Raw genomic sequence first — 18677 nt, 5'->3', positions numbered from 1 at the left:
CAGGTAACACGCCGGCATCGACTACCACGTGGTGCTGGCGCAGAACGCGCTGCAGCAGTGCCTGGAGGTGGGCGAGCTGCAGGACGAGCTGGTGTCGGCGCTGTGCAAGCAGAGCTCGCCGCACGCGCCCTCCAAGCACGCCGTGCAGGTAACACGCCGGCATCGACTACCACGTGGTGCTGGCGCAGAACGCGCTGCAGCAGTGCCTGGAGGTGGGCGAGCTGCAGGACGAGCTGGTGTCGGCGCTGTGCAAGCAGAGCTCGCCGCACGCGCCCTCCAAGCACGCCGTGCAGGTAACACGCCGGCATCGACTACCACGTGGTGCTGGCGCAGAACGCGCTGCAGCAGTGCCTGGAGGTGGGCGAGCTGCAGGACGAGCTGGTGTCGGCGCTGTGCAAGCAGAGCTCGCCGCACGCGCCCTCCAAGCACGCCGTGCAGGTAACACGCCGGCATCGACTACCACGTGGTGCTGGCGCAGAACGCGCTGCAGCAGTGCCTGGAGGTGGGCGAGCTGCAGGACGAGCTGGTGTCGGCGCTGTGCAAGCAGAGCTCGCCGCACGCGCCCTCCAAGCACGCCGTGCAGGTAACACGCCGGCATCGACTACCACGTGGTGCTGGCGCAGAACGCGCTGCAGCAGTGCCTGGAGGTGGGCGAGCTGCAGGACGAGCTGGTGTCGGCGCTGTGCAAGCAGAGCTCGCCGCACGCGCCCTCCAAGCACGCCGTGCAGGTAACACGCCGGCATCGACTACCACGTGGTGCTGGCGCAGAACGCGCTGCAGCAGTGCCTGGAGGTGGGCGAGCTGCAGGACGAGCTGGTGTCGGCGCTGTGCAAGCAGAGCTCGCCGCACGCGCCCTCCAAGCACGCCGTGCAGGTAACACGCCGGCATCGACTACCACGTGGTGCTGGCGCAGAACGCGCTGCAGCAGTGCCTGGAGGTGGGCGAGCTGCAGGACGAGCTGGTGTCGGCGCTGTGCAAGCAGAGCTCGCCGCACGCGCCCTCCAAGCACGCCGTGCAGGTAACACGCCGGCATCGACTACCACGTGGTGCTGGCGCAGAACGCGCTGCAGCAGTGCCTGGAGGTGGGCGAGCTGCAGGACGAGCTGGTGTCGGCGCTGTGCAAGCAGAGCTCGCCGCACGCGCCCTCCAAGCACGCCGTGCAGGTAACACGCCGGCATCGACTACCACGTGGTGCTGGCGCAGAACGCGCTGCAGCAGTGCCTGGAGGTGGGCGAGCTGCAGGACGAGCTGGTGTCGGCGCTGTGCAAGCAGAGCTCGCCGCACGCGCCCTCCAAGCACGCCGTGCAGGTAACACGCCGGCATCGACTACCACGTGGTGCTGGCGCAGAACGCGCTGCAGCAGTGCCTGGAGGTGGGCGAGCTGCAGGACGAGCTGGTGTCGGCGCTGTGCAAGCAGAGCTCGCCGCACGCGCCCTCCAAGCACGCCGTGCAGGTAACACGCCGGCATCGACTACCACGTGGTGCTGGCGCAGAACGCGCTGCAGCAGTGCCTGGAGGTGGGCGAGCTGCAGGACGAGCTGGTGTCGGCGCTGTGCAAGCAGAGCTCGCCGCACGCGCCCTCCAAGCACGCCGTGCAGGTAACACGCCGGCATCGACTACCACGTGGTGCTGGCGCAGAACGCGCTGCAGCAGTGCCTGGAGGTGGGCGAGCTGCAGGACGAGCTGGTGTCGGCGCTGTGCAAGCAGAGCTCGCCGCACGCGCCCTCCAAGCACGCCGTGCAGGTAACACGCCGGCATCGACTACCACGTGGTGCTGGCGCAGAACGCGCTGCAGCAGTGCCTGGAGGTGGGCGAGCTGCAGGACGAGCTGGTGTCGGCGCTGTGCAAGCAGAGCTCGCCGCACGCGCCCTCCAAGCACGCCGTGCAGGTAACACGCCGGCATCGACTACCACGTGGTGCTGGCGCAGAACGCGCTGCAGCAGTGCCTGGAGGTGGGCGAGCTGCAGGACGAGCTGGTGTCGGCGCTGTGCAAGCAGAGCTCGCCGCACGCGCCCTCCAAGCACGCCGTGCAGGTAACACGCCGGCATCGACTACCACGTGGTGCTGGCGCAGAACGCGCTGCAGCAGTGCCTGGAGGTGGGCGAGCTGCAGGACGAGCTGGTGTCGGCGCTGTGCAAGCAGAGCTCGCCGCACGCGCCCTCCAAGCACGCCGTGCAGGTAACACGCCGGCATCGACTACCACGTGGTGCTGGCGCAGAACGCGCTGCAGCAGTGCCTGGAGGTGGGCGAGCTGCAGGACGAGCTGGTGTCGGCGCTGTGCAAGCAGAGCTCGCCGCACGCGCCCTCCAAGCACGCCGTGCAGGTAACACGCCGGCATCGACTACCACGTGGTGCTGGCGCAGAACGCGCTGCAGCAGTGCCTGGAGGTGGGCGAGCTGCAGGACGAGCTGGTGTCGGCGCTGTGCAAGCAGAGCTCGCCGCACGCGCCCTCCAAGCACGCCGTGCAGGTAACACGCCGGCATCGACTACCACGTGGTGCTGGCGCAGAACGCGCTGCAGCAGTGCCTGGAGGTGGGCGAGCTGCAGGACGAGCTGGTGTCGGCGCTGTGCAAGCAGAGCTCGCCGCACGCGCCCTCCAAGCACGCCGTGCAGGTAACACGCCGGCATCGACTACCACGTGGTGCTGGCGCAGAACGCGCTGCAGCAGTGCCTGGAGGTGGGCGAGCTGCAGGACGAGCTGGTGTCGGCGCTGTGCAAGCAGAGCTCGCCGCACGCGCCCTCCAAGCACGCCGTGCAGGTAACACGCCGGCATCGACTACCACGTGGTGCTGGCGCAGAACGCGCTGCAGCAGTGCCTGGAGGTGGGCGAGCTGCAGGACGAGCTGGTGTCGGCGCTGTGCAAGCAGAGCTCGCCGCACGCGCCCTCCAAGCACGCCGTGCAGGTAACACGCCGGCATCGACTACCACGTGGTGCTGGCGCAGAACGCGCTGCAGCAGTGCCTGGAGGTGGGCGAGCTGCAGGACGAGCTGGTGTCGGCGCTGTGCAAGCAGAGCTCGCCGCACGCGCCCTCCAAGCACGCCGTGCAGGTAACACGCCGGCATCGACTACCACGTGGTGCTGGCGCAGAACGCGCTGCAGCAGTGCCTGGAGGTGGGCGAGCTGCAGGACGAGCTGGTGTCGGCGCTGTGCAAGCAGAGCTCGCCGCACGCGCCCTCCAAGCACGCCGTGCAGGTAACACGCCGGCATCGACTACCACGTGGTGCTGGCGCAGAACGCGCTGCAGCAGTGCCTGGAGGTGGGCGAGCTGCAGGACGAGCTGGTGTCGGCGCTGTGCAAGCAGAGCTCGCCGCACGCGCCCTCCAAGCACGCCGTGCAGGTGACCTCGGCGTCCACGTCGACCGCGCCCTGCTGACCTCGTCGGCTAAGCCTGTGACCTTAGTGTCCACACTGACCGCGCAATGGTGACGTTGTCGGCTGAGTCTGTGACATCAGCGTCCATATTGACCGTCCCGTACGATACTGACGTTTTTGTTTATTATTGTATTTGTAATATACAACTTAATGATAAATATAATATATACCATTATATGAAATATATCCATAAAACTTAATGTACGGTATAATTTGTCACTACTTGTATTATGACGATTATATGTATATGTATATATATTATGACGATTATATGGTAGACTACCCGCTTCGGCCAATCGCAGGCCACTGCTGGACGCAAACCTCGCCAAGTTCGAGCCAAAGTTCTCGGTTCTCCGCAGTCCTCGTCCACCCCCACCACAAAAGGTTGAAACTACCCGCAAAAACAAAAAAGTTGTTTGAACTGAGATCCCAACAAATCTTTATGATATATGATGCTCCTTCAGCTATTCTTTTTTTTACCATAAATTTAGCTATAATGCTTACCTTGGTCTTCAGTTTTTTTTTTTATGTTGAGAGGAAAAAATCGTTAAAAGATTCGACTCAGAATAGCACTCTCAATCCCTAGATTATACTTTTTAAAATCGTTTAAAACATAACTCGGTTCAAAGAAGTGAGATCACAGATTCCATCACCCCTTCCGTGCATCATATACACTTTTATATATAATTTAAAATAATTATTTTAAGGACAAAATTGCAATCATAGACAATCGTAGTCGGGGCGGTCAAAGTAATATTTCCTTTCACGCAATTCAGACTTGTGTGAAACTGTCACAATAGTAAAAACTGTATTAAATATACAATTATAATTTTATTATAACTGTTAATTTAAGTCTGATTTGTTTGAAGTGAAGTAGAAATAAAATTCTCTAAATGATTCTATACTACAATTTTATTTCTTATGATTAAAAATAATAGAAAAAAAATATTTTAAAAAATATAAAACTTTATTTTTATTTTAACTTAACTTTTAAGTTAAAAAGAACATTACCTGTGTGTCGAAATAGTAATAGTAATAATTACTGTTAAAGATAGTTAATTGTGTAGTCGTTCAGAGAAAAACTGTATTCAAAATCATCACAAACTAAGCGGACGCGCGACGTTCCAGTACCGCTTGCTATTACTCAAACCTAGCTCTCATCGTTTGCATTTAAATATTTCTCGATTCATCTACAAACCACGAGGGCTTAATTTAAATGTTAATTATTTTATTTTGCCGAATTCCAAGAGTAAATTTTACTTAAAAATTTACTCCTGTGAATATCAAATGTATGTGTAACTTGATTTTTGATGTTAAAAAAACACAAATAGTCTTTAAAGTTATCAACTGTAAATAATATTGTTGAAAATAATATCAAACTTTCTAATTAAAATGTTCAAGTTACGAAATAAAATAGCTTTGTATTCGTAGCCCCGAGCTTTCAAGCGCAGCGCTTAAATGCTTTTCTCATATATCATATTGTCTATAGCTCGTCTGTACAGGTGTAGTTTCACGCACTAGTTTTGATCATTTTACCTTGCTCCTTATGAAATATATGCTTGTAATTATGTAGTTTTGGTGTTGGCGATACTGATGTAGTAGTGTTTTATAGAATGGACAGCTGATAACAGTATTATTTATTAAAATAAATAAATAAAAATAAAATAAAATTTTCTTTTTGTAATAAAAAATGATTAAATTAAAAGTAATATTTTTGATTTTTTTTAACCACTTCCTGGCACGTCTTTAAAATAGTTGATAATATTGATACATTAAAAATTTTTTCTACGTACTTTTTGTGTATCAACTTAAAAATAATTTAAAGCGAGATGGAAAAGAAATAAAAAATTAAATACTAAAGCTTAAAGTAATCGATTTCGATACTTTAATGAAATTATAAAGTGTAATTATTAATTACTATTTAGATATAGTAATGTTATTTAGAAAATTAATTTTATACTCATGATTCCTATTTCCTAATTTTCTTAAGTGTCTGTAAAAAGTAACAATAGTAACAATAGTTTCTACAACGCGCAGTCCATTTTATAAAACTTATCTGTACCATAGAAGAGCACAATCGAAATTAGTGTCGCTTAAAAAAAATATTTTGCGTTCGGAATCTAAATACACTAACAAACCATATAAATGAGTGTACAGCTTTGTGTGTCGCTGTAAAAATATTGAGAGCTTCGTGTTTTTGATCAATTTGGAATTGTGTATGTGAACATGTCCTATTGGCTTCTGAAAATACTCTACAATTTTGTATCAAATTAGCGCACATTTATCGAATATAACCGTTTAAAAAAGGTGTTATTCCAACTTGATCGTCTAGTTCTGGCAACATTCAATCAAACCGTATTAAACAAGTCTCAATTCTGCGATAATAATAAAGTGAACAATGGTATATTGCGATGAGATGATTGAAATGCTGCCATGACGAAAAAAAGCGGTTTATGTATATCGTCGCAGATCTTTCAAATGGAATGTTGGTGTAAATTTTCCCTCATTTTTATATTTTTTTGACGTTTTCCATCCAAGAATGTTTGCCCTTCGTCCCAATAGTTTTAGGGAATGTTTTTTTTTTTCTTTTACCTGTCATTTATATAATGTCATAGCTAGCCCTTTTGCACTCACGATCTCCTTTGTAATGAAAGGTTGGCGTTGTTGCAAGTTTGTCTTAGAAAATTTCGTGAACATTGTGAATGAATTTTAGCGTAGTGAAGGTAAGTTGAGGACATTAGGATAAGGTCTTGTACAACTGCATAGTGTTTTTATATTTAAAAATACTTTGATATTAAATAAAAAAAAATGCATTATTTTATAACATAATTAAAAATTTCATGTAAATAAAGTTAAAAGCAGGTAATAATATAGAATGAATAATATGGAGAAATGGTAAAATGAAAATTAATAAAAATATATTTACAAGCAAAATTTTTACGACTTTTCGTTCGACGACGAAAAAAAATTCACATTATGAAGTTGTACTATGATTTATAAATTTTTTATCACAATGCACAAATATCAAATTTGTATATACACAAGATATTTAGGAGATTTATTATTAAGACATATTAACAACACTAATGGGCTACATGAACAAATCATCTCTGTGAATATTCTGCTTAACAATGGAAATGGGTTTTGCACATTACATAAAGCTTAATTTATATTCAAAATACAAACATGATATTAAAGATTTGGTAAATTACTCAAAACAAGAAAAAAATACTTAAAACCAAATATCACTAATTAGTAAATAAAAAAATGCATAATTTTACTAACGTCAAAATTAAATTCAAACAGTTCTAACATTAATATATTTTAAAAAATATTAAAATTATCATAACAACATTATATACCGATGACGTACAGTTTAATCTCCAATGACTTTTATTGTATTATACCTAGGTTTACGCCTAGAAGCTCGATAATATATTTTTCAATTTAAAGAAATGCCTAAGAAATTCAAAAATAACATAAATGAGTGTGTATATACAAATATAATAAATTATATATAAACTCATTATAATGATTCCACGTTACAGTCCTCCCGTGACCATGATTGCTGTAAAGTATTCGAAACGTCAGGCATTTAAAAAGATTAATTATTTAACCGCGATAAAATCCAAAACAAGTTGTTCCATTATAATGAGTGAAATTCGCGTAAACATTAGAAAATAATATCTATATTAACTGACTAGACTGCATTCATCCGCGTTTAAAATCAAAAATATTCAAATAGGCTTTAAAATTATTTGAATTGTCATGTTACACGTTTAAACTACGAAAACACCATGCAACCTTGGTGCCTGTCTAAAAAGTTGTGTCATGATGCTTAATTTTTCAAAAAATAGTCATAACATCAAATCTCAATATGACTATGTTCTATTACGTAAAAAAAAAAAAAAAAAAAACTGTAATAATTGATGTGTACGTAATTAACTTTCTTTTGCATATTATTACTTCATAGACAATAACAAAAATTATAAGGTTGCTTACTTTAAACAATTTTTAGAAAAATTAAAGAACGTTACTTACAAAATAAAAACGGTAGTTAAAAAAAAACAAATTTTAATAACAAATAACGCAATGCGTTAAAAATATTTTGTAGCATAATCGAGAAAGAATTCTACAATCTGGAACAGAAAATACTGAAAAAACATGAAATTATATCTACCATACGTTTTATTCTAGCAATGACATTTTACTTGAACGATTTTGTTTCAATCACAGACTAATAAAAATAAATAAATATAAATATATATATCAAGAAAGGATTTCTTACTAAAAAAAAATAATCTTTTGATTTCACTAATTACCTTAAAGCGAAAAAATGTATAATCATTTTATATAAATAGTAGTAAAAAAGTATTGACACCTTTTGCTAACCCTTGACATAATTAAAAAAAAAACACATATAATATCATTCAAAAATCAATGAAATCACTTTAACTTCATAAAATTAATGATAAGATCGTAAAACAAAAAGTAGGGAGAGTAGAGATAAAGTCCCCCACTGACGATCCGAACACCAACATTTCATTTGTACAGCAACTGCTACTGTGCGCGACCCAGTCGTTGTTCACTTGCGACACGGGCGCGTCCTCAGTCGGCGGCGACAACAAGAGCGACGTCCCGCAGAACTCTGCAGGATCGCCTAGCTCGATACAGGTAATGCGACAAGACTGTCGCGAGCGAGTCGCTTCCTTTCATGCGGTCTTTATTTTCGTTTGTATTAATTTATTTTCACTCGGCTTTTTGATAAAAGATCTTTCATCATGTTGTATACTACACTATTTAACATTTCGCAAATCATAATTATTTTGAGAAACAGTAAGGATCATTCGTGTTCACAGCGTTCAAAAATTTGCAGCAATAAACTTGTTTGTCATAATATTTCTGTTACAAGGTTAAAACATTAACAAAACAAGCCATTACAATTAACATGTTTTGAGAAATTTTAATTTTTTTTAACAATTTTGTTTCTTACTTTTTTTATAATTGTTTCCAACATTCTAAGTCACAATAATAAATCCGAGTAACACCTGTCACAACCATCTCCTATTATATTTACAAATAAACAACGAAACATAATATTCATATCTCGAATTTCATTAACACTTATTGATTAGAAGCCAATGTATGTTTACATTGTTCATACACAGTTCCATGAAATATGAGAAAGGTAATTTATACGTGTTAACGCTACAACGAAAGAGATTCGTCAGGTAATACGAGCATCAAATTTTTGTAGTAACGAATTTACAATATTTACAAATATTTCAGGCCCCGTTGCTCTCAGTGGACTGTAAAAGCAACCCGCCTACCTATAGCTTTGTTCAGGGCTGGCAACTATTAGCACTAGCGGTCAGTTTATTTGTACCAAGGAACAATAGATTATTGTGGTATTTGAAGCTACATCTTAGTAGGCACGCTGACACCAAGTAAGTTATTATGCTAGAATATGTCACGTTTTCATTGCGCTAAAAATGTGGCAGTATTGTCCAATCAAATTATTCTTAAAAGTTATAGAATTAATGTAGACTAAAAAGTTAATTTATAGCGTCAAATTTAACATAAAATCGCTTAATTTGAGACAAAATTTTAATTTGCTTATGTTAATTTAATTTATCAATTTAAGCACACTTTTGAAGATTGAATATATTTTTTCAGAACGGAATGTGGTAAATACGCAGCATATTGTTCGCGCGCCTTAGAACGAACTCTACGTAATGGCGGGCGGACGGACAGGCCTTCCAGAATGGAGGTGTTGTCTATATTACTAAAGAATCCCTACCACCACTGTCTCCCACATGCAATTCCTGTGCACGTACTCAATAATACATACCAGGTAAGTCGAACGACTATATTTGGACTGTAAAATTGTTATCAATCTTCCACTAGAATGACTAAGTATAACATATATTTTTAAACTATTAACAAACAGAAAGGGTAGACAACAAATTGTTTAGATTTATTAGTATATAATTATTAGTAGTTGCTGTATGGAACCGTTTGTACACATACAATAAATATGAGGAGTTAAGTAAAAAATACTAAACTCTACAAGTGTTGCTTTCACACTGCTTATTATTAACGTATAATGCGAATAAATGATACATATTGCGGTGTAAGCAAAGTTGCCTTACATACGTAAAAATGTTGAATAATTGATGACAATGAGTGTACGAGTACACACATACATGTTGAGTAAATACTCTATACAATTGGTATTTCCCTATTTCAAAATCAAAAAAGTCTATGAATTGCATCTTCCAACAGGCAGTTTCCATTTTCATCCTAAGAATTCTATATGCTAATTTATTAAGTTCTGTGATTTCTATTTCGATGTTTTACATATTTTGTCTCATACCCACAGGTGGTAAGTTTTGATGGATCAACAACTGTGGAAGAGTTTCTATCGACCTTGAGCACGGAACTCGGATGCAGGGAACCAACCGCATCAGGGTTCGCCCTGTTCAGTGACGACCCTATTGAGAAGGACTTGGAACATCATATCAAACCGGACAAGAAGGTAAATTATTAATTTTTGGTAATGATATGTAAATAAAAAAAAAACTTTCGCCAGTAGGCTTCAATTGCACTTTTCAATTTTTCATTTTATATATTAAAATTGTATTACTTTGTAATAAATCAGAATGTATTTTCTGCAAAGAAGAATCGACAAGAAACTCCACAAATGAAAAAAGTACTTTTACTCTTTTTTTCTGGTTTGCGCAGCGAAAATTGAGCAGCAATTCGTGATATTCCTAGTAACAATCTTTTTACTGACGCTTTACATTTTAAATTTATGTTATATAGAATATATTAGAACTGTAGGGAAAGAATTATGATTAAGGGCTATTCTTTTGGCCAAGTCACTAGTCAAAGTTCTTCTTCTGTAAACTGAATCATACAATACTTAAGAACAGAATACATGGTGCTTTAAAATTCGCCATAATCCTCTACTATATATTATACAATAAAAACAATTATGTGAAACAATTTCCTTCAGTTATGCGATGTTATATCAAAATGGGAAACGGCGTTACGGGAAAAAGGATCTGGAAAGTTCGAAAATTCAAGAGTAATCAGGCTGACGTTTCGAAATCGATTGTACTTCAAGAGTTCGGTGAGAACAGAAACCGACAAGGAGAGGTTGCTTCTCTGCTATCAAGTTAATCAACAAGGTAAGAAAGATTATTACTATTAGCAGAATAGGGTGAAATAAAGGAATTTTCTGTTCTTTAAGTTCTGATTTTACATTTTAAAAATGTCTTTCTAATTTCTAAAAAAATCGCTGTATGAAGTTTAAGAGATGGCATCGAGATAAATTTATTGTAATACTGTTTTTTTTTTTGTATTTATTATCTGCGGGTTTACTTAAGTATAAACTTTTATTTCGTATGTCAACCTTATTATTGTGTCTGTTTTGGAAAACTTTTATAAATATAATGCTTCAAAATATTCTTCGTTGTCTACTTTGGTACACACTTTTTAAACCCGTAATTATGAGATGTATTAATTGAAAAAAAAAAAAAACGTGTGCGTCTCGGACGCCTGACAGAAGTGATAACTTAAACTAAATGCTCACTGTCAACAGTATATGTCTATCACACATTAAACACTGAGTAGAGAGAGAGAGGAAAGCGTCTGTCCGAAATACGGCTAGCGCTGTGGGTTAAAGAGAGAGGAGGAGCCTGTCTACCGCTGCCGTATGCGTAAGAGAAAGGGATGTCAGACAGACTAGCGCTGTAACTCGTTACGTAACGAATCGGTATATCCTCACATAAGAAGTTATCACTTAAAAATTGTTATAGGAGGTTTAAATAAATCTTTTAGAAATAAAAAAGATGTAACTAAGAAATTCATGAAAATCATTCATTGCCTCCAAAAAATGTCGGAGATATGTATTTCTGAATCTACAGTCGATTTTGTTCTGTATATATCGAGCGAGTGTTCGAATCAATGCAACTAGACTAGACTAATCCTTTGTGTTCGCTGCACGCAGTCGTGGCCGGGCGGTTCCCCGTGACGCGCGAGCTGGCCGCGGAGCTGGGCGCGCTGATGGCTCAGCTGGACGCGGGCGACCACTGCGCCGCCAGCGCGCAGCACCACCAGGCGCTCGCGCAGCGCTTCTACCCCTACCGCTACCGCGCCGGCCTCTCCTCCGACGAGCTCAGGTACACCGCCACACACGCACACACACACACTGGACGCGGGCGACCACTGCGCCGCCAGCGCGCAGCACCACCAGGCGCTCGCGCAGCGCTTCTACCCCTACCGCTACCGCGCCGGCCTCTCCTCCGACGAGCTCAGGTACACCGCCACACACGCACACACACACACTGGACGCGGGCGACCACTGCGCCGCCAGCGCGCAGCACCACCAGGCGCTCGCGCAGCGCTTCTACCCCTACCGCTACCGCGCCGGCCTCTCCTCCGACGAGCTCAGGTACACCGCCACACACGCACACACACACACTGGACGCGGGCGACCACTGCGCCGCCAGCGCGCAGCACCACCAGGCGCTCGCGCAGCGCTTCTACCCCTACCGCTACCGCGCCGGCCTCTCCTCCGACGAGCTCAGGTACACCGCCACACACGCACACACACACACTGGACGCGGGCGACCACTGCGCCGCCAGCGCGCAGCACCACCAGGCGCTCGCGCAGCGCTTCTACCCCTACCGCTACCGCGCCGGCCTCTCCTCCGACGAGCTCAGGTACACCGCCACACACGCACACACACACACTGGACGCGGGCGACCACTGCGCCGCCAGCGCGCAGCACCACCAGGCGCTCGCGCAGCGCTTCTACCCCTACCGCTACCGCGCCGGCCTCTCCTCCGACGAGCTCAGGTACACCGCCACACACGCACACACACACACTGGACGCGGGCGACCACTGCGCCGCCAGCGCGCAGCACCACCAGGCGCTCGCGCAGCGCTTCTACCCCTACCGCTACCGCGCCGGCCTCTCCTCCGACGAGCTCAGGTACACCGCCACACACGCACACACACACACTGGACGCGGGCGACCACTGCGCCGCCAGCGCGCAGCACCACCAGGCGCTCGCGCAGCGCTTCTACCCCTACCGCTACCGCGCCGGCCTCTCCTCCGACGAGCTCAGGTACACCGCCACACACGCACACACACACACTGGACGCGGGCGACCACTGCGCCGCCAGCGCGCAGCACCACCAGGCGCTCGCGCAGCGCTTCTACCCCTACCGCTACCGCGCCGGCCTCTCCTCCGACGAGCTCAGGTACACCGCCACACACGCACACACACACACTGGACGCGGGCGACCACTGCGCCGCCAGCGCGCAGCACCACCAGGCGCTCGCGCAGCGCTTCTACCCCTACCGCTACCGCGCCGGCCTCTCCTCCGACGAGCTCAGGTACACCGCCACACACGCACACACACACACTGGACGCGGGCGACCACTGCGCCGCCAGCGCGCAGCACCACCAGGCGCTCGCGCAGCGCTTCTACCCCTACCGCTACCGCGCCGGCCTCTCCTCCGACGAGCTCAGGTACACCGCCACACACGCACACACACACACTGGACGCGGGCGACCACTGCGCCGCCAGCGCGCAGCACCACCAGGCGCTCGCGCAGCGCTTCTACCCCTACCGCTACCGCGCCGGCCTCTCCTCCGACGAGCTCAGGTACACCGCCACACACGCACACACACACACTGGACGCGGGCGACCACTGCGCCGCCAGCGCGCAGCACCACCAGGCGCTCGCGCAGCGCTTCTACCCCTACCGCTACCGCGCCGGCCTCTCCTCCGACGAGCTCAGGTACACCGCCACACACGCACACACACACACTGGACGCGGGCGACCACTGCGCCGCCAGCGCGCAGCACCACCAGGCGCTCGCGCATCGCTTCTACCCCTACCGCTACCGCGCCGGCCTCTCCTCCGACGAGCTCAGGTACACCGCCACACACGCACACACACACACTGGACGCGGGCGACCACTGCGCCGCCAGCGCGCAGCACCACCAGGCGCTCGCGCAGCGCTTCTACCCCTACCGCTACCGCGCCGGCCTCTCCTCCGACGAGCTCAGGTACACCGCCACACACGCACACACACACACTGGACGCGGGCGACCACTGCGCCGCCAGCGCGCAGCACCACCAGGCGCTCGCGCAGCGCTTCTACCCCTACCGCTACCGCGCCGGCCTCTCCTCCGACGAGCTCAGGTACACCGCCACACACGCACACACACACACTGGACGCGGGCGACCACTGCGCCGCCAGCGCGCAGCACCACCAGGCGCTCGCGCAGCGCTTCTACCCCTACCGCTACCGCGCCGGCCTCTCCTCCGACGAGCTCAGGTACACCGCCACACACGCACACACACACACTGGACGCGGGCGACCACTGCGCCGCCAGCGCGCAGCACCACCAGGCGCTCGCGCAGCGCTTCTACCCCTACCGCTACCGCGCCGGCCTCTCCTCCGACGAGCTCAGGTACACCGCCACACACGCACACACACACACTGGACGCGGGCGACCACTGCGCCGCCAGCGCGCAGCACCACCAGGCGCTCGCGCAGCGCTTCTACCCCTACCGCTACCGCGCCGGCCTCTCCTCCGACGAGCTCAGGTACACCGCCACACACGCACACACACACACTGGACGCGGGCGACCACTGCGCCGCCAGCGCGCAGCACCACCAGGCGCTCGCGCAGCGCTTCTACCCCTACCGCTACCGCGCCGGCCTCTCCTCCGACGAGCTCAGGTACACCGCCACACACGCACACACACACACTGGACGCGGGCGACCACTGCGCCGCCAGCGCGCAGCACCACCAGGCGCTCGCGCAGCGCTTCTACCCCTACCGCTACCGCGCCGGCCTCTCCTCCGACGAGCTCAGGTACACCGCCACACACGCACACACACACACTGGACGCGGGCGACCACTGCGCCGCCAGCGCGCAGCACCACCAGGCGCTCGCGCAGCGCTTCTACCCCTACCGCTACCGCGCCGGCCTCTCCTCCGACGAGCTCAGGTACACCGCCACACACGCACACACACACACTGGACGCGGGCGACCACTGCGCCGCCAGCGCGCAGCACCACCAGGCGCTCGCGCAGCGCTTCTACCCCTACCGCTACCGCGCCGGCCTCTCCTCCGACGAGCTCAGGTACACCGCCACACACGCACACACACACACTGGACGCGGGCGACCACTGCGCCGCCAGCGCGCAGCACCACCAGGCGCTCGCGCAGCGCTTCTACCCCTACCGCTACCGCGCCGGCCTCTCCTCCGACGAGCTCAGGTACACCGCCACACACGCACACACACACACTGGACGCGGGCGACCACTGCGCCGCCAGCGCGCAGCACCACCAGGCGCTCGCGCAGCGCTTCTACCCCTACCGCTACCGCGCCGGCCTCTCCTCCGACGAGCTCAGGTACACCGCCACACACGCACACACACACACTGGACGCGGGCGACCACTGCGCCGCCAGCGCGCAGCACCACCAGGCGCTCGCGCAGCGCTTCTACCCCTACCGCTACCGCGCCGGCCTCTCCTCCGACGAGCTCAGGTACACCGCCACACACGCACACACACACACTGGACGCGGGCGACCACTGCGCCTGCGTAAAATAAGTAAAATAAAATATGTATGCACGCACGCGGCACATATGCATGCACACACACACACACACACACACACGGCACATATGCATGCACACACACACACACACACACACACACACACACACACACACACGGCACATATGCATGCACACACATACACACACACACACACAAACACAACGTTTTTATGCAGGGAAAATTGTGTCTTGCCGTTATTGATGAGTCGGTCATATAGATTTTTGTCCTGATCGGAGTGTTTGTCATTCAATTTTGTGTGTCTACAACAATACACTACCGACTACTACAGGAAAAATGGAAGCGTCGAGAACGCTACTTCAAACAAAGTTACTTGCATGTATTAAATATTGTTTGTCTTAGTTATTGTGTGTAGTATGAACTTCTTAAAACTTAAATTGTCATAAATAAAACTTTATTTACCATAACTTCTTGTTGTACGCAGAGATCTCGAAGAAAAGCTCAGATCAAAGTGGATTGCACTTAAAGGTCGTAGTACGGCAGATTGTGTGAGAATTTATCTCAACTGTACGAGGAAGTGGCCGTTCTTCGGCGCAACATTGTTCCAAGCTAGAGTAAGTAATTTATCCATATCTCAAAAAAAAAGTTAGAAACCCATATATTTTCTGTAAATAATGTAACTTACCGATTTCCTAAACCGTGCTTATAAAGCCTATGTAGTAAAATATATGTGACATTTAAATTAACATCATATGGTCGCAAGTTCAAATTTCAGAAGGCACTACTGTTATCTGATAATAATATAACTACTGTATTGAATGAAAACATTATAACAACATGAATGTTTAATTTTATTATCAACATTTTCAAATATGCTTCATTTCAGATAAAACAACCAGATTTATCGATGGCGTGGCTCGCTGTGTCTGAGGAAGGAGTCACAGTGCTAGAGCTGGCGTCTATGGCGGTCATAGGGAGATACGCACTAAATTCTATCGGCTTGTTCGGTGGATTACAGGTAAAATATGTATATTTGACGCTTACTTAACTACGCTTTTATAAAGACTAGATATAATGGAAAAAAATGTTTGCGTGAATACTATGAATACATTAATATTATTAATAAAATGTATTCAAATTTGTTTCCTTTTCCAGGATGATCTTATGATGTTAATTGATGCGGAAGATGCTTCTAGTCCAGTTCATAAGATGTTAATTAGTCTCAATAAACCAAAGGTAAGTTAAATTATATCATGACGTATATACTGACACGTTGGCTCAGTCGCGTTGTAGCATTGTTTTAATATTGGCTAAGTTTTTGTTGTTTGGAGTTAGTTTTGTGAGGTTAGAGCTGAATTGAAAATAGAGCTTGACATGAAAAGGGCAAATGTATGCAAGGGTATTTGCTCGCAAATGAAAAAAAAATCCCTTCAATTACATCGATGTACAAAGTATTCGATTAAATTTAAACGATGCACATGCGTGACTGGCACCGTTTTCGATTAAAAAAAAAAAACATCGAAATCGGTTCACCCGGTAAGAAGCTATGAAGTAAGTCACAAAATAAAGTCGAATTGAGAAGCTCGTAATAGTTTCGAAGTCGATTAAGTCGCCTTGTGCGCGCAGATGGCGGAGCTCACGCATCTGATCGCGGACTACAAGAACGCTCTGCAGCGCGGCGGCGCCGGCACGCCCGCGCTCAGCTCGCTCACGCGCCACGGCTCGCACCGCTCCGCGCGCCGCACGCCCTCCACGCTGCCCGCGCCCGCGCCGCCCGACCTGCTGCGCGCCACGCCCGACCACCGCCGCGCGCACTCGGGCCACGCCACCAAGTGAACGCCCGCCCCCGCCCCGCGCCGCCCGACCTGCTGCGCGCCACGCCCGACCACCGCCGCGCGCACTCGGGCCACGCCACCAAGTGAACGCCCGCCCCCGCCCCGCGCCGCCCGACCTGCTGCGCGCCACGCCCGACCACCGCCGCGCGCACTCGGGCCACGCCACCAAGTGAACGCCCGCCCCCGCCCCGCGCCGCCCGACCTGCTGCGCGCCACGCCCGACCACCGCCGCGCGCACTCGGGCCACGCCACCAAGTGAACGCCCGCCCCCGCCCCGCGCCGCCCGACCTGCTGCGCGCCACGCCCGACCACCGCCGCGCGCACTCGGGCCACGCCACCAAGTGAACGCCCGCCCCCGCCCCGCGCCGCCCGACCTGCTGCGCGCCACGCCCGACCACCGCCGCGCGCACTCGGGCCACGCCACCAAGTGAACGCCCGCCCCCGCCCCGCGCCGCCCGACCTGCTGCGCGCCACGCCCGACCACCGCCGCGCGCACTCGGGCCACGCCACCAAGTGAACGCCCGCCCCCGCCCCGCGCCGCCCGACCTGCTGCGCGCCACGCCCGACCACCGCCGCGCGCACTCGGGCCACGCCACCAAGTGAACGCCCGCCCCCGCCCCGCGCCGCCCGACCTGCTGCGCGCCACGCCCGACCACCGCCGCGCGCACTCGGGCCACGCCACCAAGTGAACGCCCGCCCCCGCCCCGCGCCGCCCGACCTGCTGCGCGCCACGCCCGACCACCGCCGCGCGCACTCGGGCCACGCCACCAAGTGAACGCCCGCCCCCGCCCCGCGCCGCCCGACCTGCTGCGCGCCACGCCCGACCACCGCCGCGCGCACTCGGGCCACGCCACCAAGTGAACGCCCGCCCCCGCCCCGCGCCGCCCGACCTGCTGCGCGCCACGCCCGACCACCGCCGCGCGCACTCGGGCCACGCCACCAAGTGAACGCCCGCCCCCGCCCCGCGCCGCCCGACCTGCTGCGTGCCACGCCCGACCACCGCCGCGCGCACTCGGGCCACGCCACCAAGTGAACGCCCGCCCCGCCCCCGCCCCGCCCGACCTGCTGCGCGCCACGACCACCGCCGCGCGCACTCGGGCCACGCCACCAAGTGAACCGTTCGTGGAAAATACTTCCTACGCACTCATAAAAGAGATCATTGCTAATTCATTTACACAAAGAGATCATTGCTAATTCATTACAAAATGCACAAACCCGAGTTAAATCGTTTATGGATATGAGTGCCTAATGCGAGTTTTATTCACAGAAACATGAAAGAAACGCGTTTATACGTGAAGATTATTTTGCATGAGAATTTAAACACTGCAGCCGACGATAAAGAATAGTATACGATACAATCGACACAGAGTCATCTAGCGGCAAACGCGAGAACTAGGTTGAAATGCCGAATTTTCCATACAAAATGAAGTTAAAATTTACACCCGTTATTGCGAGATGGATTAAACAAAACTCGCACTAGGCACTCTGGTCAGAAAGTGAGCGAAACGTCACACATATGTGACTGTCGCCGCTTAGGTGCTGCGGAACGACACTCGGCCACATACTGCGGATCGCACCACATACCTCGCATTCCGACCGCGCGACCAAGTGAGTGTCGTGTGAGCCGTCTTAGTGACACGTGTCTCATGACTGTCTTAGTAACGTGTGTCACTCGGTTGTCATGTGACACTACGACGAATCTACGCTCACGAATATGACTTTATGCTACATCACCACATTTTATCCCGTCGTGTGGATTTAAAACATCCTACCAAATGTCGAAAAGTTGTCGTCTAACCGCAAGACACTTCGATGACGATGACACCCACACGGTTACGGTTTTAAACGCCA

At 50.0% G+C, this 18677-nt stretch overlaps 1 protein-coding gene across 1 annotated transcript in view; it reads left to right on the top strand.

Moving 5' to 3' along the window:
• LOC123660956 (uncharacterized protein CG43867) overlaps window positions 1-16827 on the top strand; it is a 104953-nt gene extending 88126 nt beyond the window's left edge. The window contains exons 19-28 of the mRNA XM_045595975.1: window positions 7928-8047; window positions 8663-8820; window positions 9050-9227; window positions 9756-9911; window positions 10392-10566; window positions 11388-11559; window positions 15476-15605; window positions 15878-16009; window positions 16147-16227; window positions 16618-16827. Coding sequence (XP_045451931.1) covers window positions 7928-8047; window positions 8663-8820; window positions 9050-9227; window positions 9756-9911; window positions 10392-10566; window positions 11388-11559; window positions 15476-15605; window positions 15878-16009; window positions 16147-16227; window positions 16618-16827 — 1512 coding nt within the window. The remainder of the gene's footprint in view (window positions 1-7927; window positions 8048-8662; window positions 8821-9049; window positions 9228-9755; window positions 9912-10391; window positions 10567-11387; window positions 11560-15475; window positions 15606-15877; window positions 16010-16146; window positions 16228-16617) is intronic.
• Window positions 16828-18677: the final 1850 nt, after the last annotated feature.

Source organism: Melitaea cinxia, chromosome 16 (genome assembly GCF_905220565.1).
Source record: "Melitaea cinxia chromosome 16, ilMelCinx1.1, whole genome shotgun sequence".
Lineage (NCBI taxonomy): Eukaryota > Metazoa > Arthropoda > Insecta > Lepidoptera > Nymphalidae > Melitaea > Melitaea cinxia.
This window is presented reverse-complemented; position numbering and strand designations above follow the sequence as displayed.